We start from the raw sequence: 26356 nt of genomic DNA on the forward strand, positions 1-26356 counted from the left end.
AGTTGTTAACCATTTTAATTTCAGAAGGCTTTTTGATTATGTATTTGAATTTATGGGGTCTGTTTTTTTCCCCCATGAAGGTAACACATGTGACCAACCAAGTCATTTCCTGAGGCATAGGGTATTACTGGATTACAAACAGTCCTCTTTTGTTTATAGAAAGAAAGTTACCTTTGAGTTCATCTTGTGAACACAGACACAGACAGTTGGTTTTTTTCTCTCTCTTGTAGGGACAAAGTAGCAGTGAAATAAAAAATTGTATTTGTAGTTGGCTGTGAGTGGGTATAATAACATTAATATTAACCCACATTTACCTGTCTCTTTGTGCTGGGTCCTGTGCTTCGTGCTTTATGCACGATCTCCTTTTATCCTTGGAACTCTGAGATAGGGACTGTTAACATCAATATTTAAGTGAAACTGAGGCTTACAGAAGTATAGTCACTTGCCTGATCTGACCTTCATGCCATGCTGACTCCCACCCACAGCTCCTCTCAGTTTTGTCTCCTTTTTTTCCTTAATCGCATCATCACTTTACGTTTGTGTAGGTCTCCTGGTTTTCAAATCCTAAGTCTCTTTTCTCATTTGCTTCTCATTTGCTCCTCGTAAAGAGAAGAGAGGCCGTGTATTAGAGCAGAGCTTGGAAACAGCCTGAGCATTTAGTCATGGGTTAGAATACCAGCTTCTCTTTTGGAGATCTGCATTACCTTTAATAGATTCCTCTTTCTCTCTCTCTCTCTTTTTTTCTTTTTGAAGTTGATCAGAGGCCTTTATTATTCTGGTCCTCCTCATTCATTAAGCAGCTTACAAAAAACATTTTCTTTATCTCTGCTCCGAGCAGCAGCAGCTGTATCGAGGCCTGCAAGATTAAAGGGAAGCAGGAATAGAAAGCAAAGATTGTAAGCTGCCAGCACACAGGCCATGTTCTGCTTGTAGAGAAATTATATTTGGGTCACAGTGTCTTTAAAATTATAGTGGTCAATAAATCTAAATTGGGGAGATTGGAATTAAAAATCTGGATTTCTGGCTTTTTTAAAAAATGTTTTTATTTATTTTTTCTGGCTTCTTTTGAAAAAATTCAGAAAGAGGGTGGGATGATAGGCGGCAGTAATCTTCTGGAACTGAGTGGCAGATGTTGCCTTTAGAAGTGGGAGAAGTGCTGTGGTCTGTCGGTCCTTGCCTGGTTTCACTTCCTGCTTGCCTGGCCCTTGCCTTCCTGTGAACTTGTGGGTCTTTGTGAGTCTAGCATGGCCCTGGGCTCTCAGCACATGGCTGTGAGGCACAGCATAGCTGTGTAGCAAGGGCTGTGGCATAGTTCCCATTTTACAGGTGGGAAGACCAGGACTTAGAAGTTTATGGGTAGGAAGTCTAGCCGTATCTACCTAATCCGTGCTCTGGCTGTACTGAGCCCTTATGTCAGTGATTTCCTTTTGTTTATGTCCATGGTCATCGTTGTAATCCTGGAGAATTACCGCTTATCAAATAAATTTTCCCAGTACAGTGGTGAGAACTTGTTAAAGCACATCTGTTATCAAGAGTTCTGAAGACCTTTGTGATTTTGATTTTAAATTTAAAGCTCCCTCTGGTGGTTTGTGTGGTGCATTACATTTAAAACAATTTTTAAACTTGTAAAATTGCAGTTAATAGCAAATGTTCAAGATTCTTTCCAGTCATCTCGCTAAACCTAGCAGATGTTTCTGTTAATCTCTTTAGAGTGTTTTAGGAATTCTAAATTCACTTTTTTCAACGTTTTAATGTTTTTAGTTACTTTGCAAAATTTGCAAAATTTTAGTTACTTTGCACAAATTAAATTTTACCGAAGTTTTGAGAGGATCATTTAAAAATTTAACCAGGATGCTTGTGGTTCATTATATCTTCTTACATTTTTGTTGAGTTACATAAAATGAGTTACAAAAAATAAAGTGGTATAAGGGGGAAAAACAGAGGATTTGACTTTAGAGGTTTTGGTTCAGGTCTCATCTAAAGCACTTAGAGTTGTGTGACCTTGGGCTGTTCATCTGACCTTTCTTAACCTCATTTTCTTCCTCAATAAAATGAGGATAATAGTTTCTGACTCTGACTTGAGGAGGAAATGAATAAAGAAGCAAGGCTTACAATAATGCCTAGTACAGGACCTGATGCACAGTTAGATCCCCATAAAATTCAGAGGCTGAGAAAGAGAACAAGATGTAGTCAAGGTGCTATTACTGTTCTATTTTTCCCAGAGTGACCCATTTCTGTGTAGGTGAGTTGGTGAAGAAAGGGGGTTTGATAAATAGAAGTGGACATCTTTTCCCTCATTTAAGCAGTTTTTTTAATTTTACTTGTATGATGGCTGGATGTATTACTGTTCCTTCTGAGCATGAGCCTCCTAGTTGAATCTAATAGAAGTCTTTGTGGTTCTATATTCTAGAAACTCTTTGAATATATAGAGACTCTTTTATTTATTATATTAGTGGTGCTTTTTTTTCTTAGGAAAGAATAAATATACATTGTAAAAAAGTTGGAAAATACTGAAAAGCCCAAAGGAAAAGGTAAAGATTTTACAATTCAGGGAGAATCACGTTTTGGTTGGGTATGTGTACTCCCACTCTTTTAAGTTGTTTGTTCACCCATTCATTTGTTCCTTCTTTGCTTCCTTCCTTATTACTAGTGTGTGTTCACAGTAAAACTTAAGACCGAAGATAAGAGATAAACTAAAAATACAAAAATTATCTGAGTTCCTACTACCCATAAGCAATTGGTGCTAGCAGGTTGCTGTATGCCTTTCAAGCTTTTTTTCCACTTTTTTTTCCACTTTTTTTCCACTTACAAACAAAATATGGAACATATTTTGTTCCATAAAAATGGGATCATAGTTGTATATTCTATCCTAGAATACAACCTAATCTTCCCATGTGCCAGTTCGTGTTGCATAGTTTCCATTTGGAGCATTTCAAAATGAATATCACCTTTGAAACAATTTTTGTAAAAGTAACATGCGATGATTATAAAAAATTCCTACAGTGGAAATGTGAAAAGAAGGAAGTAAATGTTACGTGATGTTTCGTTACTTAGACACAGATATTGTAAACCTTTGAGAACTATCTCTTCCAGACGTTTTATACTGTTGCTTATGTGCTCATTTATTACCAAAATGGAATCCTGTGTGTGGTTTTGTAACTGACCTGTTCTCATAATAGTATATCATGATTGCTGTTCCCAGTGGTAGAAGGGTTTTTACCTTGAGCCCACAGAGGTGTTCTGGAGACCTGTAACCCTCCCAAAACAGTAGAACCTGTGTGTACATTGTTATGGTGTCAGGGTTCCACAATATGAATCCATTTTTAAAGGGGTCTATGACCCATCAGTATTAACTTTTGGTGGTATCGCAGTATTCCATTCTCTAGATGTGCCATAATTTAACCAGTTTTTGAATTTTAACAATATTGCTCGTTTTAAGATAGTCCATGAACCTTTGAAACATAGAACCTTTAGGTACTTAGTTGTGTGATTGATTTCTCAGGCTGTATTCTAAAGTAAATTCCTAGAAGTGGATTATTGAGTCAAAGGTGTATGCATGTTGAACATTTTGATACATACTGCCAAAACCACCCTTTGGAAAGGTTGTACTAAGTTGCACTACCATCAGTAGTGTAGGAGAAATAGCCAAACTATGGAAAGAGCCCAAATGTCCATTGACTGATGAATGGATAAAGAAGATGTGGTATATGTGTTCAATGGAATATTACTCAGCCATCAAAAAGAATGAAACCTTGCCATTGAAATCTTGCAACCACGTGGATGGAGCTAGAATGTATTATGCTAAGTGAAATAAGTCGGTTAGAGAAAGGCGGATACCATATAATTTCACTCGTGGAATTTAAGAAACAAAACAGGTGAACATAAGGGAAGGGAGATAAAAGAAGAGAGTTGGAAGCAAACCTTAGGAGACTTTTTTTTTTTTTTTTTTGGTTTGTTTGTTTGTTTTGGGGAGTGGGGAGGGACAGAGAGATGGAGACACAGAATCCAAATCAGGTTACAGGCTCTGATCTGTCAGCACAGAGCCCGATGCGGGGCTCGAACTCACAGACTGTGAGATCATAACCTGAGCCGAAGTCGGTCGCTTAACCAACTGAGCCACCCAGGCGCCCCAAGAGACTTTTAACTATAGAGAACAAACTGAAGGTTGGTGAAAGGAGATAGGTGGGGGATGGGCTAGATGGGTGATGGGTATTAAGGAGGGCACTTGTGATGGGCACTCGGTGTTATATGTAAGCGATGAATCACTAAATTGCACACCCTGAAACCAGTTTTACTGTATATGTTAACTAGAATTTAAATAAAAACTTGAAATTAACAAAAATAGTGTTATGAGAAAACGTCACACAGATCTGGATCGTGTAGTGTTCTGTTGCATAGCTATATATGTATCAATTTGTTTAGTTCTGTTTCCGCTTTTTTGGCATCATAAACTGTTGCAGTAAACATCCTTGTGCATTTATTTCTGTGTATCTTAGTATATCCTTAGAATTTGATTCCTGGAAGTAGTGTTTCTGGGTCAGTTTTTGAGGATTACAATAACTTGCCAAAGTATTTTAGATTCTTTTAAAGACATCAGACAGGTTATATTTAGCTTGGAGGGGAACTAACTGATTATTGTTGACTTTATGTGAACACTGTGTCTGGTAGGCAGTTGGGGTAGTGGGTCAGGCACTGGACCTTGCTGGGGGTGGTGGGTCTGGTAATTCCCCCTCCTTATCCCAGAGCCCAGAGAGCTAGTCTTGACCCTGCTATTACCTCATGTGGCTTAGGACTTGTTTCTTTTCCTCTGCCTGGGCCTCTGTTTTAAGACTGTTTTAAAATCCTTTCCTGCTCTTTAATTTTTCACTTCTAACTGGAAGATTCTTTTTTTTTTTTTTTAAGATTTTATTTCTTTAATTTCTATACCTAGTGATCAAGATCAAGATGAGGAGTCACACGCTGTACCAGGCGCTCCTGGAAGATTCTTTCTGAAAGAACAGTTTGGTAGTCAGGCATGGGGGAAATACTGGAGTTGACTATTCTGGTTACCTAGAGCGCTTCGTGATGAGTAGTTATGTCTCAGACAGTCTATAGTTAGGGCTTTGATTGGTTCTTGTGTTTATTTGTATCAGTTTTAACAATTATATCATTAGGCAAATTCAGCATGTGCTCATTTCATTTTTCTTCCCAAAGAGCTAAAGGCACATAGTGGAGGGCTTTAAATCTAGCACGTGTATCTAGCATAGCAATTCTCATGGTAAAAAATGGAACAAATACAGGGAAAGCAATCTGTAGAGGTAGAAAACCAACCAGATAAAGGACACAGAGGAGGAGATAAGTGCACAGTCACACGGAGGTAGGGTGGGGTGGGAAAGGTATCCCCCCCGCCATGTTCCTGAAGAGGCGTAGCTTCGTCCTGTGGGCAGCAGCAGTGGGTTTTATAGGGTATTGTGGACTTACTCTGCCGTTCACTTCCATGTATGATGGAATATTTTTCTCTTACCCAATATGAGCTTATATCTATGATTATAATTTTGTGGGTTTATTCAAAAGAGAAGGTGTTTTGACATGAGCCATCTTCCTGTGAGGCTGCGGTGAGGTGAGGTTGAGAATTTGAACAGCTTGAGTTTAGCCGCTCCTCAGAGTTTACTTTGAAAGCAGCTTATCTGCTAATCACTGAGAGGTGTGATGGGAAGGGGGCCGATAAATTTTGGAGTAAGCCAAGCTTGGCTCTGAGAGATTGGGCTGGCACTTAAGGTCTTTGGGTTCATTTTCTCTTCTCTAAAGTGAGAATGATCCTCTTTTAAAGGGAGTTCTGTGACTAAGGAAATAGGCACGTTGGAGGGCCTCACACAATTGAGTCTGTATGGGCTGATAGTGGTGTTCCAACTCATGTTCCTTCAGTCCACATTTTGTTCCCATCAAACAGTAACCACTTACTGAAACAGTAGCAGTGTAAGAAAGCCTTTTGTTGTCTGACTTCTCATACAGCTTTTGGGTAAGTTACAGTGATGCATTGTAGACTCATTTTTTTTTTTTCTTATACATACTCTGATCACCAGGTATCAAGGTTACATTGGTGCAGCCCTAGTTTTGGGGGGAGTAGATGTTACTGGACCTCACCTCTACAGCATCTATCCTCATGGATCAACTGATAAGTTGCCTTATGTCACGATGGGTGAGTGTAACATTTCCCTGATGTTTCAGAATCCTCTTATTTGCCAAAGTGGTCTCTTAAAGAGCTGGGCTATTTCCTATTAGAGGAGCCAGGGCAATATAGTGCTTTGATTCATTCTGCAACATTTATTGAGTTCCTCCTATGGGTTAGGCCCTGTTCTAGGTGCTTGGGATATAGCAGTGAACACAAGTTAAAGATTCTTGCTTGCAAGGAGTTTGTATTTTAGTGGGGGTAGACAGACAGTAACAACAACTGTTACAAATATATTAATATTTTAGAAAGTGATAAATACTAGGAGAAAAAGTTATGCAGGTGATTCTGTACTACAGTTACACAAGATACTACCTTTGGGGGAAACTGGGTCGAGGCTGTATAGAAACCCAGTGTATTATTTCTTATATCCACATGTGAATTTACCATCATCTCAAAACAAAAGGTTAAAAAAATTAATGCAGGGTAAGGGGGCTTTGGAGTGTGGGAGTGGAAGTCAGAATATAGTATTAAATAGAACAAAGTAGGCCTCGGGGTCAGGTTTCAGCGGAGAGAAGTTAGAGTGGAAGCCTCGTGGTGGGAACACGTCTAGTACATGCATTGACTTTTTTTTTTAACCGAGGGTGACTGGGGCCCCTCTTAATTTCTGAGAGATCAGAGGCATTTAATTCCTCTCCGAACCTTGATTTCCTCACCTGTGAAATGGTATCAATAATAGCTACCATATACACCAGGTTGTAAGGATTAGAAGTAATGTATATAAAGCATCTGGTCAAATGCCTGGTCTATAATAGTGGTTACTCTTTTCAGACTAGCTTTCTACATTTGTATTTAGCTCTAAAGGCTAGTCAAGAGTATTTTTTTTTTTTTTTAACGTTTATTCATTTTTGAGAGACACAGAGCACTAGTGGGGGAGGAGCAGAGAGAGAGGGAGACAAGAATCCGAAGCAGGCTCCAGGCTCTGAGCTGTCAGCACAGAGCCTGACACGGGGCTTGAACCTACAAACTGTGAGATCATGACCTGAGCTGAAGTCAGACGCTTAACCGACTGAGCCACCCAGGCACCCCAAGAGTAATTTTTGTTTTTAATGATCACACACACATGCGTGCAAACACTTACACACAAAGGAGTGATAAAATTGGGATTTTCAAATTACGACTTTTATGTTAAATTTCTGAGTCAAATTGTGTAGGTGCAGAAATTTGAACAGGTCATGTGTAGCTGGTATTTTTCCAGCTGTTGTTTACCTCTTACGTTTTTTGTCTTGGTATCTTGGCTCTGAAGAGCTAGGAGAACTGCCTTGAATAGTTTGGAAATTGCCAGTTTGAGACCTTGCTATTCCATTGTGCTCTCTAGCCTCTTAGAAGGTTTTTAGACAACAGATGTTCCCTGTTTGCTGGGGAGAATGATTTACCCCCAGATACCATATGGGAGAGTCTTTGTAATTATTTTAAAATGAAGATACTTACAGTAATTTTAGAATTGTTCGGAATTGCTTTATTCAAATATATTTGTTATCTCCATCAAAGTACTGTTTTTATTTCTCCCTGTTTGATTGATGCCCTTAAATGGTGGTAAAGATGAATTAGCTCTTTCTCTTAAGTAGTTGCTTTTCTTCTTTTTTTTTTAACTGTAAAAGAATTTCACACTTGCAGAAAAGTAACAGTAATGTACTTTTTACTCCTATGTACTCTTTACTCATATGTGTCAGTTAACATTTTAGGACACTTGCTCTTGCTTTCTCGGACCTTATTACTGTTAACTTTTTGTGTGGAATCATTTGAGAGTAAGTAGCGGACACCATTATCCATCTCTGAATCCTTTACCTTGTTCTCTTACATTACCTTGATAAAATCATCACATTCGGGAAATTTAACGTTACAAAGCAGGTTCAGTTTTAAGCTGGGCAAATTGGTTTCTTTTGCTTTTGAACTGTAGTAATTTGTCTTCTGAACCCAATCCCGAATTCAGGAAAAGTTGTTGAAAGTGAGCAGTCAGGCAGTTGGGCCACATGTACTCTCCCTCCCGGTCGACAGTGAACTTGCTCTTCCAAGTCTAGCGTGTCTCCAGGGTGATGCTCCTCAGCCTGAACTCAACATGGCCTACGTCTGTTGAGAGATCTTTGCTCTACAGAGTCTGCTTTTGCTACCGTGAAAGACCAGATTAAGGAGCAGACATTTGTAACATCTGATTAATACACGAGTAAATGACTACTTTGAGCTGCAGTTTGTTCCTCTGTTCATTTATGTGCCAACCATTTCTTGCCTTCTCTGTCTAGGCACTGTGGCTGGCTCCACAGATAGAGATGAACGTGTGGATCTTTGCCCTCGATATAGTCGCAGTGTAGTGAGGGAACCAGATGTATGAACTGACAAGGGCAGTAGGTAGAAAGGCCAGTGGAGGCCCAAGGGAGAAGGGATCACATGGAAATGGGAGGATCTCAGGAAGAGCTTTGCTTCACGTGAACAGAATCTTAAAAGAAGCATAAGTTACCTTCATTCATCTATCAGATGAATCAACTTAGCCCTCACGGTGTGCTGGGCACTGTGCTAGGTGCGGGAATACAGTGGTCAGCACAGCACCTGCCCTCAGAGCTTAGAGCCTCATGTGGGAGACAGGAATTTAAAAAGTAAGTACACATTCATCTGAAAGAATGCCCTGTGCTAAGTGCCCTGGAGGAAAAGAACAGTAATACGAGAAAGTAACAGGCAGGAATATGTGGATAATGGCTGTTTGGGAGGTCCTTACTGAGCAAGTGACATTAAAACATTTTCTAATGATAGTAATTTACGAACATGACAAAACATTCAAGTGGGAATATTACATGAAAAATAAGTGTGCTTCGTATCCCTCCTCCAAAGTAACCACCTTTAAGGTTTTTTTGGTGTTTTTTTCCAGATAATGTTTTATGAAACCGCTTCATGTATCTGTATCAGTCTGTCACTATTAAAGATACACAAATGAAGTCATGCCAAACACACTGTTCCCTTACTGTTAACTTGTTTTGGAGAGGTTCTTTATCAGCACAAAAGAAGTTCTTTATCGTGTAGATCTGTATCACAATGACAACTGCATAGAAATGCATTGTATGGCTGTATCAGGACTTAACCCATTCTATTGATGCATATTTGTGTACTTCAGATCAGTTCCTAGCAGTGGAATTTCAGGATGAGGGTATGTGTATGTATTGTTCCTGGTCCTCTGTGGCAAGCGACAGAATTACTGGATCATTTAAGGAAAAGAGAAATATGTTGGAAAGGATAGTAGGTGGCTCATGGAATAGCTGGGAGGGCAGGAGCTGGATGTGGGGCCGCGAGCAGTGCCAGAAATCCTGCTGTGGCATAGGCTGCCGCAGGCGAGCGCAGAGTGCTCCAGACCGTGCTGGGGCCACAGGTGCTGCTGGGGCCTGGCTCAGCCTCCCTGACTCTTCTGGAACCGATTCTTCCTGACATCCCTTTCACCACTGCCGGAGAGTTCCTTATTGGCTGGGAGGGGAGGAGGGGGGGCAGGGATGCTTCTAATTGGTGAAGTTTGGTCACTGGCTCCTAAGGGGGTGGGGTTCCCCAGAATAGGAAGGGAGTCATACTATACACACTGCCACTGATCAGCCCAGCAAAGTGACAAAGGGCCATATAGCTCATTCTGCTTTTTGAGAGCTGTTGCCAAATTGCCCTCCGAAAAGATTGTACTAGTTTATATTCCCACCAAGAGAATGAGATTGCCGTTCTCTTAACAACCTTACCAACACTGGGTATTTGTGCCAGTCTGATGGGTGAAAGATGGGAAGACGTAGCACGTAAGCAGAGACCTGAATGGTAAGTAGAAATTCGCCAGGAATTCGCTGCCCTGCTCCTTGTCCCCAAGGAGAGACTTCAGGCCCTGTGTGCACTAGGGACCTGTACGGTCGAGGAACTAAAGGGCCAGAGTTTGCTGGACGGGTGAGGCAAGTGCTCTGGGTGGGGGGAGTGCTCAATGCAGGGGGCAGAGCTGAAGCTAAGACCTTCTGGAAGGTGGAGTAGAGGTATGACTAGAAAGCTAGGCCCGAGAGGGTCTCAGTGATAGAGGCCAAGTTGTTTGGCTTTTGTCCTGAAGTTTCCCATCTAAAGTTTTCACGCCAGAGAAGGATGGGATAAGGTTTGCTTGTTAGAAAGAGCAGTCTTACGGCTGTCGGAAGGAGGATTGGCATGAGGGAGTCTGAGGCAGAGATGGAGATTGTGTCTGGCCAGAAATATTGAGGGTGTGGCGGGGTTTGGTGACAGTAGCGGTGGCCACTGTCTTTACAGCGAGCCCTCGGTAACCAGCTGACCATTAGACCAGATCGCAGGCGTCTGGCTTCCATCCTCTCCTGACTTCTCAATGCCGGTTCCTTCCTGGTTCTTGACTGCAGTGGCGCAGTTAGCTCCTTCACCTGGGGTCACCTCCCTTCCAGTTGGGCTGTAGGCCCCTTTTCCTGTCTTGTTTCCTGTTCCTCCTCTACCTGTCCCCTAGGCCTTTGTTGTAACAGAGGCACCTTGTACCTCTCGCCCTCCCCTGGGCTGGCTCCTACACCCCGCTGTTGTAGTGCTGCCTTCCTTACAAAAGGCCTTTTCTGCCCCCAGTGTTCTGCTGCTCATCCGGGGTCTAGCCCAGAAGCCAGTCCCTCGTGACTGCCCCAGGCTGGGTTAGCAGGTCCCTCTCGGGGCATTCCAGGATTCCCGCCTTGTCTGCTCGGCCCAGCTCTTGTCCCTTCCGCGCATGCGAATGTTTGGCGAATGTTTGAAATCTCTCAGAGCGTAGAATCTGTCTTGCCTCCAGTGCCCCAGAGTCCTGTGTGATTCAGTGAATATTTGATGGCGAAATAATTTTCTGATTCGCTAACTGGCTTGTGTCAAAGAGTATCTGAAACTTAGTGTTAGAAACCTTAGCTACTCGTTATTTTTGATGAACAGTTTCCAGTACCCTTGGAATGGAGTTGATTTATGATTTAGATTGTGGTGCATTTGGGGGGCCTGAGGTCCGCTGTGAGAGAATGGCACAAAGCATTGGGGTAAGGTTTTTTTTTTTTTTTTCCTTTAAAACTAAGTATCATTTCACATTTAAAGCGTCTTTGTGCCAGAGTCTCCTAGCGCTCTAGTGCTGTCACATTATTTTCAGTTAAAATTCTATGCGAGGGATGCCGCAATTGCTGTTTTATTGACGAGAGGCCTGAACTCAGATTAAGTGGTAACTTGCTTGTTATTGCGGCAAAGCTGGGGTCTGGACTCTTCCGGCTCAGGCAGCCCTGGTACAACACAGCTGCTTTGATTTTACCTCTTACAGATGTTACTTCATTAAGCTATTAAGCCTTGCTTCTGAATACTGAAAATACCTCTACAGATTCCCAAAGGGCATTTATTTGTTTTGCCTATTTTCGACTGCCTGTGTGCGGATTTTCTATCCCACATATTAAAAACGGTATTTGCTGAAACCACTTAGTAGTATCAAAGGAAAAATTTAAAAATTATACAGTTTTACCATCCAAGACAACATGCTTTTTATCTTTTTGATTTTTATTTTTTCCAATCCAAGTCCGTTGTGAAGAGGAATGCTTTAGCAGAGAATATAAAATAAAACAGTTTTTGTACTGCCCTGGCTTGGTGTTTGTCATTTTTTAAGTTGCTTTTAGCCATCGTTCCCTTTGGAGCAGGGCTGGCTCGCGTCTCTCCCTATGGCGATGGCAGGTGTGGCCCTGCCTTTCTTCCTAACCAGCCAGTTCTTCTGGCTTCCAGTCGTTGCTGTCGTCTTCCCTCCCTCCCTTCTCCTTTCCTTAGTTCTTTTTTTTTTTTTTTTTTTTTTTGAGAGGGTAGGGAGCTGGATGTTGAGGGAAAAACCCCGCAATGGCCAAAATTTGGTGGATCTTGTTTTAATTCATGTTACAGTTGACTCTTGGACAGCAGGGGCAGGACATGGATTGAGGGTCCTGACACACTCTGCCCCCCACCCCCCAAACTCCCTCCCCGCCGGGCACAGTTGAAAAATTTGCATGCAATTTTTGTTTTTAATGTTTGTTGATTGCGTGAGAGAGAGAGGGAGTGAGAGAATCCCAAGCAGGCTCCACGCCATCAGTGTGGAGCCCGACACAGGACTTGAACTCATGAACTGTGGGATCATGACCTCAGCTTAACTGATTGAGCCACTGAGGTGCCCCTGAAAAATTTGTGTGTAACTTTTGACTCTTTCAACACTTAAGTACATAGTGCCTATTGGTGACTGGGTAGCCTTGCTGATAACGTAAACAGTCCAGTAATACATATTTTGTATGTATTATGTACTGTGTTCTTTTGGTAGAGTAAGCTGGAGAAAATGTTATTAAGAAAATCCTAAAGAAGAGAAAATGCATTTAAAGTGCTGCCCTGTATCAGAAAAAAATGCACGTCTAAGTGGACCCATACGGTTCAAACGTGTTGTTATTGGGGGTGAGCTATAAACCAAACGTCAAACTACAGACACAATAGAAGGCCTTCCTGAACGAGATGTCCCACGCAGCATTAGCATCCACTGTGGAACTGAGGCTTTTCCTAAGTGTAGCTTAAGTGAGAAAATGAATATTTCATGGAAATTCCCATGTTTTAGTTAAGTTACGAGTTTTTTATTACGAGAAATAACAAAACTTTGTAATTAATCTTCTTTTTTTTTTTTTTCCCTGAATGATTTGACAGTAAGAGCTGGAAGCTACAAATTACCCGTAAGACAAGGGTGTCTAAATTTTGTCTACCCATGGGCTTGCATTGGCCACTAGCCAGGTGCCTGAAGGCTACTCTTAATTTACATGGAATAGAAGACACCTGTCTTGTCTTGTGCATCTTTAACATGTTGGCACAGCTTAGTGAGCACGGAGTCCAGGAGCTCCTCTCTGAGGTCTTGCTTTCCTCAGGATTTACTTGGGAGAAGAATGTATCCAATTCCTTGTGGTGTGGCCCTTGGACAGCTTCTGTCCTAAAACCTCTTGTGGACGTGATGTTGACCGTAATGACAGCAACGTTCAGTCAGCAGCTTACCCGTTGCGTTGCCGGCAGCTGTCGTGAGATGCTTTACTGATTGAATCTTTGCAACATTGTGAAGCGGCTACTATCGTCCCTGTCTCACAGGTGCAGAAATCGAGGCTCAGAGAGGTGTGCTCACGGCAGACAGCCAGGGTGTGCGTGAACTGGGATGGGGACCCCAGCCTCTGTGACTTTTCTCCCTTGGCCGTATTATTGCTGTGAATGGTGTGTGGCATGTGGTCCAGACCAAATGTGATTTGGTGCCTTCTCAAAGAAGAGGAGAGGGCCCCTTAGGTTTTGTTTAATTATTATTTTTTTTAAGAGAATAATTTGCAAGAGACTGCAGGTGATTGATTAGTGTGATTGTTGAAAGCCAGGCAGGATTCTTTGATTTTTCTTTATTAAGAAAGGGAAAAGGGTTTGGGTTGTATATTTTATAGACAAAATGGGGGCTCTTTTAATTCTCAGATTAATTAGCTTTTTCTTTTAACTTGCCAGCTTTTCTTTATTAGGCAAACTGAAGTAGTGTCAGGAGAAGCTTGGGGACCATCTTTTGCTATTAGTTTGGCAGTGTTCCTTGTAGCGGCATTGGCAAGGTATATAAAATTTTTATTTTTGCCCACTTATTCACATACGAATTAATATGAATACAATTTCAAGCATGACATTCCTGGAAATGAGGCCCTTGGACAATTTAGGAATACTAACTTAAGGAATAAACATTGGTATGCACCATTAGGGAAGACTCGGGGTCACTGCCAAGGCCATCCAGGTAAAATTTGATCTCTAGGTAAACTGGTTGTAGGGTTTCCTAATTACTGGAATGTACCTTTCAAGCCCCAGTTTACAGATTCCCCTAGCAATTAAAAAGATTTGGGACAGGGTAGTAAACGTACTGGATGTCTCACCTTGTGGGCAAAAAAAACGAGTCTTAGAATTAAGTTGGAACATCAGTAGGGAATTCAGACCTGCCATTTTCTCCGTATTTTTACACTAAAGTGCAACCTTTGTGCAGACATTTTGATATCTCCGCATGACTTGATTTTGAAAATTTTCCTGCTCTGGATCAAATTAGTGCACTGCAAGATGACAAATGTTTCTTCTTTTTTTACTTTTTTTATTAAAAAGAATTTTTTTTTCTTCTTAACGTTTATTTATTATTGAGAGAGCATGAGCATGGGAGGGGTAGAGAGAGGTGGAGACACAGAATCTGAAGCAGGCTGCAGGCTCTGAGCTGTCAGCACACAGCCTGACGCGGGGCTCGAACTCAAAAACTGCGAGATCACGACCTGAGCCAAAGTCGGACGCTCAACCGACTGAGCCACCCAGGTGCCCCTACTTTTTTTAATTTTTTAAACTTTATTTATTTTGAGAGTGAGAGAAAGTGCAAGTGAGGGAGGGGCAGAGAGATAGAGAGAATGAGAGAGAGAATCCCAAGCGAGCTCCACACTGTCAGCATGGAGCCTGATGTGGGGCCCGAACTCACAAACTGTGAGATCATGGCCCGAGTCGTAGTGGGATACTTAACCGACTGAGCCACCCAGGTGCCCCAGCAATTGTTGCTTCTGTGTTCATTTTCAACTCTTAAATCAGGTGTGGACTCCGCATCACTGCATGTGGTTCATAGGCCTACGTAAAAGTCGTTTCAGAGGCCGTGTGGACTTCATGGCTCCAGCATTGCTGGGGAGTCTTTTCCTAATAGTGTGGGCTGAGTGACTGTGTAGGGGTTCCACAAACATGAGTCTCTGTCAGTCCTAGACTGATGCTCAGACCCTGCTTTCCGCAGGTCAGGGGCTCTGCAGTGGACCGCACCCCATTCTGTTGGGGGCTTTGTCAGACAGCTAGGGACTTCTCAGAGCGGCATTTCTGTAAACCACCTGAGGCATAACCTAGAATCCTAGAGAAAGGCAGAGCCCCTGGCTCAGTCCTAGTCCTCCTTGTCCAGGGCTGCTCACCTAACCTTTCTGAACCTCAAGTCCCTCATTTCAAAAAAGAAACAGCGTTGTTGTTGTTGTTTTTTTTTTTTTTTTTGACTTGGGAAGGTCCCAGGGTTATTGGGGTGCTGCAGTGTCACGATGTGTGTGAACACACGTAAGAAACCATGTATTTTTCTGTGCATCTGGTGCTCTTGACATTGTTTTTCGAGGTAGTGTGGGAGTCCAGTTGGGTTCAGATCTAAGTCCAACATTTACTAGCTTTTGACCATGAGCATTGATTTCATCTGTAGAATGGGGGTTAGAGGAGCTCTCCCATGGGAAACCATACATAAAACATTCTTCGTAGCCCAGGGAAGGTGTTCAGTGCACGATATCTTAGTCTAATACATTCCCTGTGTGCAGTTCTGTACACTAAGATTTCTCTGGCAGTTTTCCTTGCTTCGATTAAGTACGGTGCATTTCAGAGGATTTAAAATGTACAGTGCATGGATTTTATATTTTAACATTTGTGCTACTTTGGAATACCAGGAAACGAAACCACTGGAAACCAAAGATTCATGAAAGTGGGATCATGCATCTTGATTCCTGGTTACTGTGAAGGTGGTATATGAAGCCAATAGATGGTGCCGTTATGTAAGAAAAAGAGAAAAATGTTTACTTCTAAAATTCATCATGTCGTTGCAGGGAATGTTATCTAGCCAGCCCTCCGCAGCTCTTAATCTTTTCTAATTAAAGTGGACTTTGTTCTTGGTTCCGTGTAAAAAAATATTTAATGTCTCCTCTAGGTAAAATTGAATTAATACGTAGGGTGCTATTCCACCTGTTTTTTCCCTGCTCTGACATTTTACCGTCAGAGTCTTTTCTGACTTGCGTTCAGTCCTTCGTCTACCCCCAAGTAAAAGCCCTTGCCAGCAGTACTCTTCGGAACGGTGAAATGCAGCCCTTGCAGTTTTAATTTCTTTGCTTTAAACCCTGCTGCAGAGAGTGTGAGGCTAACTAATTCATCTTTACCTGCTCTTGTTTCAGAAGTGGGCCAGAATTGGCCCTGCTACAGAAAAGGGCCTTTATTCTCTTCTAACCTAGTGTTCGATGGTCTTTTACTTATGGGACAGACTAAGCGGAAAGTCATTTTATGCATCGGAACACTTTTCACTGTGGAGTTCATTAGAGCAGGGATTTGCTGTCAGCCGTATCTGTCATGATTAGCTGTGTGATTTTGGGTAGGTTCCTTCACTTGTCTGGACTTAGTTTTTTTCAGTCTATAAAATGGAGGTAAAACCAGCTCGTCCCCAGATGGACTAAGTGAGAAAATACATGTAACGGTGCTTTGCGCATTTTTTCCACCCTGTAGGATTTCTTATTTGCGCACAGGCTCTGTGGGCCAGATAAACCTTTCCTGGTGATTCAGGCTGGGTGTGTCTTACAAATTATTAAACTCTGTGGTCCTTGGTCCTTGAGGGTCTGAGGGACATGAAAACTTGAGAAAGGCCTGCAAAGTGGGACAACCTGTAATTTGGGAAGTTGTTTTGAAACGTGGACCAGAATGAAGGATGCCTGTGAAAGACCTGTCCGTTCGGACTGCCTTGAGCTCCTCCAGCAGGAGGGAGGAGTGGGTGCCCCGCGCCCACGGTGCTGAGTGAGCTTCGGTGTCCTGGGGGGGCCTAGTGCTGCGGGAGACTGAGTGAGAGAGGCCTGTTTTAAGAGGATTTCATCCTCTGTCTTATCCCCCAAGCATAGGGTTAGGTGGCTCCTCTGTTGGAAGGAGAACCATTTCCATCCTCATACCGTGGCGTTTCTTAAAAATACATTAATGAAACTTTCACTTTTAAGGCCTGGATGCCCTGATTTCAGTCTTTTCTTAAGAATTCGTGTTTTTAGCCTGTCAGGTCAGTGAGATGTTGCAGTTGCAGTTATAAAAAAAAGTCCCTGTTTCCTTCAAGTGGCATTTTAAATTACTTACTTAGAGTAAAATTTAACTCCTTTTTGACTATATCTAGAAAAGGAACTGCATTTTTTTTGGGACATTACTTTTTGAGTGAAAATGTCAGATGCTTTAAAAATCTATTTCTAAGCATATTAAACGGAATAATTTTTTTTTTTTTATTCATTGGGAATAAAAGGTAGACTCTTTGACATTGAGGTACATTTGCTGATGAAAAGGAAGCATTCTTTCCCCTCACGAGGGGTTTAAATGTAATACTCAGTGCTTACTCAGGAGTGAAAACATCAAATTAAACTGTTTATGCTGACAAAGGACAAATCTGGATTTCAGCAACCCATGCAAGATTGTCTGATTGCTTGGCCTGCCTCGCCTGGAAGCTTTTGGCCAGGACTTATAATGAAATGCACGCATACAATTAAACCATTTCAAGTCGGTGTCTTGGGTTTTCCGGAGCGATGTGAGGTGCTCCACTGCTCTCTAGTGGCTGAATGTGGTCCCCTAGCGCCAACATTGCTTTATATTCATAAATCAGCTCTTCATACATTGGCGATGTTGGCCTCCAGAGCAGGCACTAACACCGGGAGACTAGTCCTTGTAGACAGGAACGGAGTGAAAAATGATCCCAACCCATGGGTCTGCGGAAAGCACCGAATTTTACCCGGGACGAGTAGCCGGTTGACAAACAATGAGCAAGTGTGAGTAAGCACTCTGTCTGGGAGATCTGACACTGATGGATTAGAATGTTCTGTGTGTTACTCTCTTATCGCTGCATACATCTTACACCTTGGCAGGCCACGGTGGCAAACAGGTCCTTGGGCACTTAAAACAGACCGCTCCTTAGCAGAAGGAGCAGCTTTTTTCCTGAAAAGCTCTGGTTAAATTGATTTGGGGGAGAAGCAGTAGAAATCCATTTCCGGCTGCCTGTCAGAACTTCATGACTTTGAGAAAAGAAATTTTGAAGACCTCTGTTTCCATTAAAACTGCCAACCCTGGAACTTGTTGAGGATGATTATATAAAATAGCTCCTGGAGGACGGGGACTTTGTCTTAGAGTAATTACAATAGCTAGTTTTTATTGGGCTTTTCCTGAGTGCCAGGCCTTCTGCTTTCTGTGTCCTTCAAGCTTCCCAGCCACGCGGTGAGGAAGATCCGTTCTGCCGTCCTCTCCGTTGTACGTTGTACGGGGGTGGAAGCTAAGGCCAGGGCGGCGTGGCTGCCATACTTGCAGCTTTCGGGCGACAGTCGCACTGGGCTCGGAGTGATGGCGCGTCCCGGAGCAGCTTGGCCGCCTTGCGGGGCGGGGCTCTCAGCGCCTCAGTGATGTGCTGGGGCAAGCAGTGAAGTGCCGGAACTGTGCCCCCCTCCTGCGCAGCAGTGTGCCCTCTGAGGCCGCTGCCTGGCGGGCTCCTGGGATGGTTTGCTTGAAGGAAGGAGGGGAAGTTGCCCTTCTGAAACATGGAGCCACGAGGCCTAGGTTTGAGTCTTGGCTCCACGTCTTACTGACTGTATTGCTTTTACTAGTTGAGCCTGTTTCCTTGCCTATAAAGAGAGGACATACCTACATCGCTTGAGTTCAGGGTCTGGGACCTAAAAGGCTCTCAGTAAATGCTTTCCCCTTTTCCCGTCTGGGATTTTGTGAGCATAGACCTTCTTAGAAAAAAGCAAATTCTACCTGCTGGCTTCCAGTTCCTTCTAAGAGTTGGACTTAGAGCATTGGGTTTTAGAAAATTCTTTCAGTCTTTAATTTCTTCAGCATGTCTAAAAACATAGATTCTAGAATTGCTGAGTTTGATTTCGTGCTTTAAAGAACACTATGAAAATAACATTTCATGGCTTCTTAACAAAATTCTTCTGCCCTCAAGCTCTATCAGTTCAGGTGTTTTTGAATATACAGAACAGGTAAAAGTGATCGATAGTAAAATTTTCTTGATACCCTTCATATTTTGTCCTGAATTCCTTCTGAAAAATTGAAGGTCGCACTCACTGAAGTACTAATGCTGATAAGCTAAGATCAGAAATACCTTCAGAGGTTTTAGAAAATGAAGACTAATTTCATTGTTCTTTTTATTAAAAAAATCTTTTTGAATGGGCTTGTTTTAAAATAAATAGAACAGGTTCTTGAGTGGCATTGCTAAACAGTGAACGGCATCTGTTTAATCATTTAAAACATGTAACTAAAATTTCAATCCCATTTGAATTTCCAAGCAAAACTACACAAATTAACCATACCCAGATGTGTACTAATCATTCTGCTGAAATCCGAAGAAAAAGCAATTTAGAAAGCGTGCTTTTTTTGCAGTGGGGAGCTAAGAAAATATAGCTGTTTCCACGCTTACTTGTTAATCTCGATTTCACGCGTTTGGTTTTGCTACGTAAGAGGCCACGTGGTGGAATGGAAGGAGCATCAGAACGATCTGGGTTCAAAATCCCAGATTTGCTAATCAGATTGGTTATGTGATGTGGGCAAGTTCCTCACCTCCTAGATTGTCTCCCCTTTTGTAAGATGGGACTACTCCGATCTGCCATGTCTGAAGAGCAGACAAAACCAACGGGACTGTGCTTTGAAATTTTTTAAATTCAAAAATGTGTTATTGTGGTTGTTTAGTGATTTGTGTGCCACAGTGTAGACTTCTGGATAAGTGGGAGCTGGCTTGGGGCTGATCTGCTCAGAGGACTTCATGATAAAGATGCTTTTACCGGGGCGCCTGGGTGGCGCAGTCGGTTAAGCGTCCGACTTCAGCCAGGTCACGATCTCGCAGTCCGTGAGTTCGAGCCCCGCGTCGGGCTCTGTGCTGACAGCTCGGAGCCTGGAGCCTGTTTCCGATTCTGTGTCTCCCTCTCTCTCTGCCCCTCCCCCATTCATGCTCTGTCTCTCTCTGTCCCAAAAATAAATAAAAAACGTTGAAAAAAAATTTAAAAAAAAAAAAAAAAAAAAAAAAAAAGATGCTTTTACCTTGAAGGCCGTACTAAGGAGGCCCTCCTCAGGACGGTGGTAGACACGGTGTGTATATTTGTTTGAGATGATTGATTGCTGTCGTTCCTTGGAAGTATTGACTCCTGCATGGATTGCCCTTCAGGCCCCTGGACACAAATTTCAGGAATCAGCTGCATGCTGCTGCCCTTAGCATGATGGTGACAGCTGGCAAGATCTTGGGGTTTTTGCTTTTGCTTTTTGCTTTTTCCATCCCTGTACCATGTCAAATTCTTACTTTCTCCAAGTTTATACCTTAAAAAAATTGTAAGTAATGTCTGGTCTTTTGAAGAAAAATAAAAAAAATGTGAGTAAACAAAATAGTATCACTCAGATATAAGCATAATATTTTGACTTATATTTTTCTAGATTTGTGTAATATGTGTCATAGAAGCTTCTGTGTTAACATTGCTTTGGAACATGTTTTTCCCCTCTTGAATATTTTATCACGGACATCTTCTTATTGCCAAAAAAATATTGTGTTAATGACTGTATACATAATATTGTTTATTTTTTCCTATTGTCTGATTGTTTACCTCTAGTGTTTTGTTTTGTTTTTTCTTCTGCTAATCTAAACAGTGATCTTTTTATATACATAATTTGGGTACTTATCCATTTATTTCTTTAAAATAACTCTAGCAGTGGAATTGCTGGTGGAGATGTATAACTTTATCCTTTCTGATTGATGTTTCTAAGTTGCCTGATAAAAAAGTTCTATTAATTTTTCTTCTACGAGTGTGTTAGATTTGCCTGTTTCACAACACCTTTGTCAGCCCTGGGTATTATTTTTTTAATCTTTGTTAAATGTAAAAGTCAAAAAATGATTACTTAATTTAAATTCATATTTCTTTGATTACTAATGAACTTGAACAGTGTTTCTAAATGTACAGGCCTGTCACATTTTTTCTTTTTTTGGCAACTGTTGTGTCCTTTTTTCTGTTGGCATATTGGTGTTCTTTGTCTGTGAGCCCTTTTTATTTATTGATGCCCTACATGTTGCATATATTTTCCTGAGTTTCACAGCCTATATTTTACATTGTTTACAGAAGTTGGTCTCCCCCCCCCCCCCCCCCGCCCCCAAACCAGTGGCCTGCTGTTAATAAGAGCAGATACTTCATTTTAAAAGATTGGCTGGAGGTGTGGCCCCTTGGCATTTTTGCCTGGGACCCCCTTCTCCTGGAGGTTAGCAGTGTGGATGGCTCCCACTGTCATCTTGAAGCGGGTTAGGCCCCGACAGTCAGAGATGGGGAGCAGACCTGCTTTCCGGGACCCCACAGGGTATCTGTTGTGGGAGGAATTCTTTTAATGGCCACCAAACAGGAGCAGCCAGGGTGCAGTGGTACCCACCTGGTGACTGCAGTGGATCAGGGAGCGCAGGGCAGTTCCTGGCCCCCTCAGGCGGAAGAGGGCTGCGTTCTGTATCCTTCCCCCATCCCTGTCTCCACAGCTTGGCTGCTGGGTGGTTTGGGAGTCCCAAGGGGTTGAGCAGGGAGGAGGTGGGAGGGGAACTAGGGACATACGGTGGGTGCAGGAGGTGAGTCAGTGGATAGGGAGCCACCACTATGTCTTGCACCATTCTCTTTTCTTTTTCTTTCTTTCTTTCTTTTATTATTTATTATTTATTTATTTGGAGAGAGAGGGGGGGGGGAGGGGGAGAGAGAATCCCAAGCAGACTCCTGCTTGTCCGCACAGAGCCCGAAGCGGGGCTCGATCTTACGACCGCAAGATCATGACTTCAGTCGCTGTCAAGAGTCGGACGCTTAACCAACTGAGCCACCCAGGTGCCCTGCACCATCATCTTTCTACAAGCTGGTCACTGATCGCACCTCGTTTTTCTGTTTTAAAGAGCTTCGTTCTGGAAGCAACACTGGCTACTCAGCAACTGTGGGTGGGCTGCAAAAGGCAGCCCTGGTGGAGGTTGCTAAGGAGCAGCTACATGGAGACTACGAATGAGACGGGCTGTCTAGTAAAATGCAGGAGCCCACGGAAGGCATTTTACCCCTGTGGTATCACAGAGGTTTGGACCAGACCAGGACATATAATATGACATGGTTTTGTGGGTTTAAAGCCTTTTTTTCCTTTTGAACACTGAACTTGCTTCACATCTGAGTTTGTCTTATATTCACCCCAGTATGGTAAATTAGGCAATAAATGTCTTTTCCACTTTATCAAGGCATTTACTGCTATCATCACTCCTTCAGGGCCAGCTCAGAGTTTTCCCCAGCTCCTTCATTTGGACAGGTGTCCTCAAATCAGCCTGGCTTAATTCAGCAGATTCTATTTAGTGCTTGCTGTGTGCCTGAGACTGCTAGGGATGGGGGTGCTGATACGATCCCTCGTGGTGGGGGTTGGTCAGGGAAAGCTTGTGGGAACAAGCAGTCTCTCGGCTGGGGTTTGAAAGGTGACTAGGAATCCTGTAGACCGTCAAGGGGGCAAAGGGCATAGCATGTGCCAAGGTGGGATTGGCTTGAAGTGGTATAATTTAGGAAATTATTATCAGTTTTATGTTGGTGGGATGTCAAGTGTATGTGTCAGGGCTGAGGAGGGGGTCGAGGGAGACAGAGACCTGATCGTGGAAGGTCATGCACGTCTGCTCTGGCCAGTTGTGGTAGGAGAGGGTGACTGCCTCAGGTCACGCCCGAGACAGAGTCCTGCCGTGTGTTTATTCTGTAATGCCAGACAAGAAGCTTTACCACTTTAGTGGGGTGACTGAATCGCATGACGTGATGCGTGGCCCATGGCGGGTGCTCAGCGTGCCCTGGTTTCTTCCTCCTAGGCTGCCTTCTCCTCCCTGCTGTTAGATAAGCTCTTTGAGGTCAGGCCTCACACCTCTTGCTCCTTGAGCCCATCCTGCATTTGTGGAAAGCATCCTCCCTCTGACCTGTGTTTCCTTCACCTGACATGCCTGCCGTCTGAAGCAGAGGCCCTCGTCTCCTGGCCTTTCTGTTCATGCATTCCTGAACGGGAAGCCAGGTACTTCTGACTAATTGTCTAAGGTGACCTTGGTTTTGGAATAGAAAACCAGTGTAAATGCTCCTTAGAAGATCGTTTGCCTTGGTTTTGGATTTGGAAGTGCCACGTTTGGGTAGGTTGATGCTGAAATAATGGAATGTATCAGGGCATTACTGTGGCTTAAAAATGGGATATAATGTTTAAACATTTTGTCGGTCCATGGCTGCTATACTAGTGTGGCATTAGGTGATTTCCTGTATATAGTTTTAAGTGGCATGGAAGCAAGATCTAGGAAACCTGAGTGAAATTATTAAAGAATACTGGTCTCCTGGAGTTTACCATCTGTTTTTTCTTTTGAATGGCCAGCTTCTGTTCCTTCCCCCAGTTGCATTGCCTTGAAATTATGTGAGGATTTGCATCTTGTTCTCTGGCCACTTTGGGCAATTGCAGTCATTTTTGAAATTCTGACTTCAGTTTTCTAAATAGCCGGCACCCGTTCAGGGATTCCTAGAAACCTGTTGACAAAAAGTCCACGGCTCTCCATCTCCTAGCGCTTCCACGGATTTCTGAAAAGGGGGCGCCAGAGTCCTCCTTTCCTAAAAAGCTGGGAGCAGGAGCTAATTTGCAAGTGATTTAGAAATTGTTTTTAATGTTGAATTTCCCTTTCTTTTCAAGTTTATTTGGAGTCTGCTTATCTTTGATCTCCAGAGCAGCAGAATCAGGCAGTTTAGCAAGCTTCTGCTTTCCAGAAGACTTCTCCATACCATGCCTGTGCTCTGTAGGTTGGAGTGTGTGTGTTGGGGGCATGGTGTGAAAGGGGAAGTGGAAATACAGTGGGATAAATACCCCCGTGTCCTTTCTACATTGACCTCACCTGCAGCTTCCAGCTCTTGAAAAAAAAGTCATCCTCTCTGATAATGTGAGAAGCATCCCCACACTGAAGAGACTCTTTTTTGGGCAACAGTTTAGACATAGTACATAATTTCTGCTTATAGAAATTTTGCCTGCAGCATTGTTCCCTAACAGGAAAAATAATATTTTTGATAAAGGAAGAATTATTATATTGAGAGGAAAGTACTTTTCATTCTTTAAAATATTAGATGAAGCTAAACAGAAGGAAATATATGTGCCCAGGAAAAATTAGAGTAAAATTAACCTGTTTATTATGGTGAACTGCCAAAGAAAGGGTGACCTGAGAGAAAAAGAACAGGGCTGGTAATTTGTAAGGAAAAATGTCTTTTAAGGTAAGCTTAAGCTTAGTTTTCTCTTATACAGTAATTGATTACAGTTTTCCACAAAGTTGTTAGCTTTTAGGTTCCCTGCCCTTCCCTGTCTTGTCCTAACGTTTATTTCAGGCCTCTGGTACATTTACCCATAGCTCTTCAGAAGGAGATGCTTGAGCCAGATTGGATTAGGCAAGGCTGCTCTTGGGCACATTTGCTGTCTAGAAATGTTTTCTTCCGAGATTTTCTTATTTGCAGTTTTCTTGTTTCTTCATGAGAGCTGGCCTCTGTTTTCCGCACAGAACCAGCTTGTCTTTTTACTGAAGTCCAAGACTGGCTCTCACCTGGGCCTTAAAACTGGAGTTACTTTTTCTTCTTGATCCCTGAATCTCAGAGTAAACGAGTGACTCACAGAACGTTGGTGGACTTTGACTCTGTTTTCAGGTTTTCAAGGACATGTTTATTAACGAGATTCAGAGGCTTGGCTTTGGTGAATTTGCTCTTGCTTATCTGCTGGTTTTATTTGGATGCACTGGTTTTATAGCTGTTTAATTTCTCTCCTTTCCAGAGGGCTTTTAATATCTCTTTAGATCCCCCCCCTTTTTTTTAAGGAGAAAAAAAAATGGTAAGAGGGGAGAATGGGGTTGCCTTTTGCTCCCAAGCCTAAATGAATAGTCATTGCTTGTAATACCGGTCTACACTTGACGCTTCCTACTGCTTTAGATGTGATGTATCCGGTGCTGGGAAGGTAATGATCCTCAACCACAGCAATATTCCATAACAGGAGTATCTGTCATATTCATCGGGATTACCATGTTCGTTGATTTGTGTCTGTAAATCTGCTGTTTCTACCCTTTAAATTTGATCTATAATTGGACCTCCTTAAATGGTTCAGATAAGGTAGTCTGTATTTTCTCAATGCAGCGTGGCTGTCAGCTTCTCCTTTTTCATTATACATTCAGCAGACTTGATAAAATCAGCAGGACACCTCATTTGAAACTGTTTAATCGCTGCCTTTTTCCTTTGCTAAAACCATTGAGGTGGTCAAGCGATGTACACAAATCATTTTAAATAGAAAATATGGTTTTCTCTGTGACCCAGCTAAATAGATAGTGTTATGCAAAACAAGTTAAAAAGTAATAAATGCCAAAAAAATCTTCTAATTGGAGTAAAAAATTGTGGGCAACTCTATCCTCTCTCCAAAAGTACAGTATCCTGAAATATTGCCAGGACTCTGTAAAGACAAGATGATGGTTTTCTAAAGATTCTCTGGTTTCTGAACAAAGCAAGTTTAAATTTTCAAATAGTGCTGAGCTGCCTTTTACATTCATTCAAAGGGGGCCCACGCTTATTTGTAATGCCTTTATATCCTACTTTTGTAGGGAGAATTTGCTGTCTGTTAATATCTATGCAGCATAACCTTTCAGCCATTTGCTATTGTGATAATAAATTTTTGTTTCTTTGTCTGTCATTTTGTCTACTCAGCTGTTACTCTTCAAAGTGCGAACTAAAAATAATAGCTCCAAATAAATGCCACATAATAAAGTGTTTTACAGTTGAAGCCGGAATAACCTGGTGGCTGCGGCTCGCAGGCCTATTACCATTGCCGGTGCTGTGGTTTCTTCCCCGTGTGTCAAGGTGACTCTACCAGGGCCAGCTCATTAAAACAATCTATTCTTTCTAACTGGCCTGGTATTTAGCGCTGTACCCAGCAGCCTGCCAAGGCACAGTTGTGGAGCACAGGTCTCAACAGCGTAGGACATATGAAATTATGTGCCATTCACTTTTTTGAAAAAATACAAATTCCCCATAACCTCATTTTCATGCTTCAGCGTTTTATTGTGAATAATTTACAATTACTCCTGTCAGTGGTGGATGTTGGGCCAGTTGCGGGTTTACCCGAGATAGTGGTAAGTGTGACTTCAGGCTTTTGAAGAGCATTGTTTACCTGGTTTATGTGGCCCTGTAGGATTAATATTTACACCGCGCTTGAGTGGGACGCTGGGCGTATTTTGCCATTTTTGCTGCCCCAAAGTAAACTCGACATGGAGAAGCTGGGAGTTGGTAAATACACTAAAAATGCATCTTTTTTTCTTTCAGGTTCTGGTTCCTTGGCAGCAATGGCTGTGTTTGAAGATAAGTTTAGGCCAGATATGGAGGT

General features: G+C 42.5%; 1 protein-coding gene across 2 annotated transcripts in view; it reads left to right on the plus strand.

Annotated features, from left to right (window-relative positions):
* The window catches only part of PSMB7 (proteasome 20S subunit beta 7), a 58890-nt gene that overhangs the window by 3157 nt on the left and 29377 nt on the right, over nucleotides 1-26356 (plus strand). For both annotated transcript variants that reach the window (XM_058694171.1, XM_058694170.1), the window contains exons 5-6: nucleotides 6063-6178; nucleotides 26296-26354. In XM_058694171.1, the coding sequence (XP_058550154.1) occupies nucleotides 6063-6178; nucleotides 26296-26354 (175 nt within the window). The remainder of the gene's footprint in view (nucleotides 1-6062; nucleotides 6179-26295; nucleotides 26355-26356) is intronic.

Source organism: Neofelis nebulosa, chromosome 12 (assembly GCF_028018385.1).
Source record: "Neofelis nebulosa isolate mNeoNeb1 chromosome 12, mNeoNeb1.pri, whole genome shotgun sequence".
Taxonomy (NCBI): domain Eukaryota; kingdom Metazoa; phylum Chordata; class Mammalia; order Carnivora; family Felidae; genus Neofelis; species Neofelis nebulosa.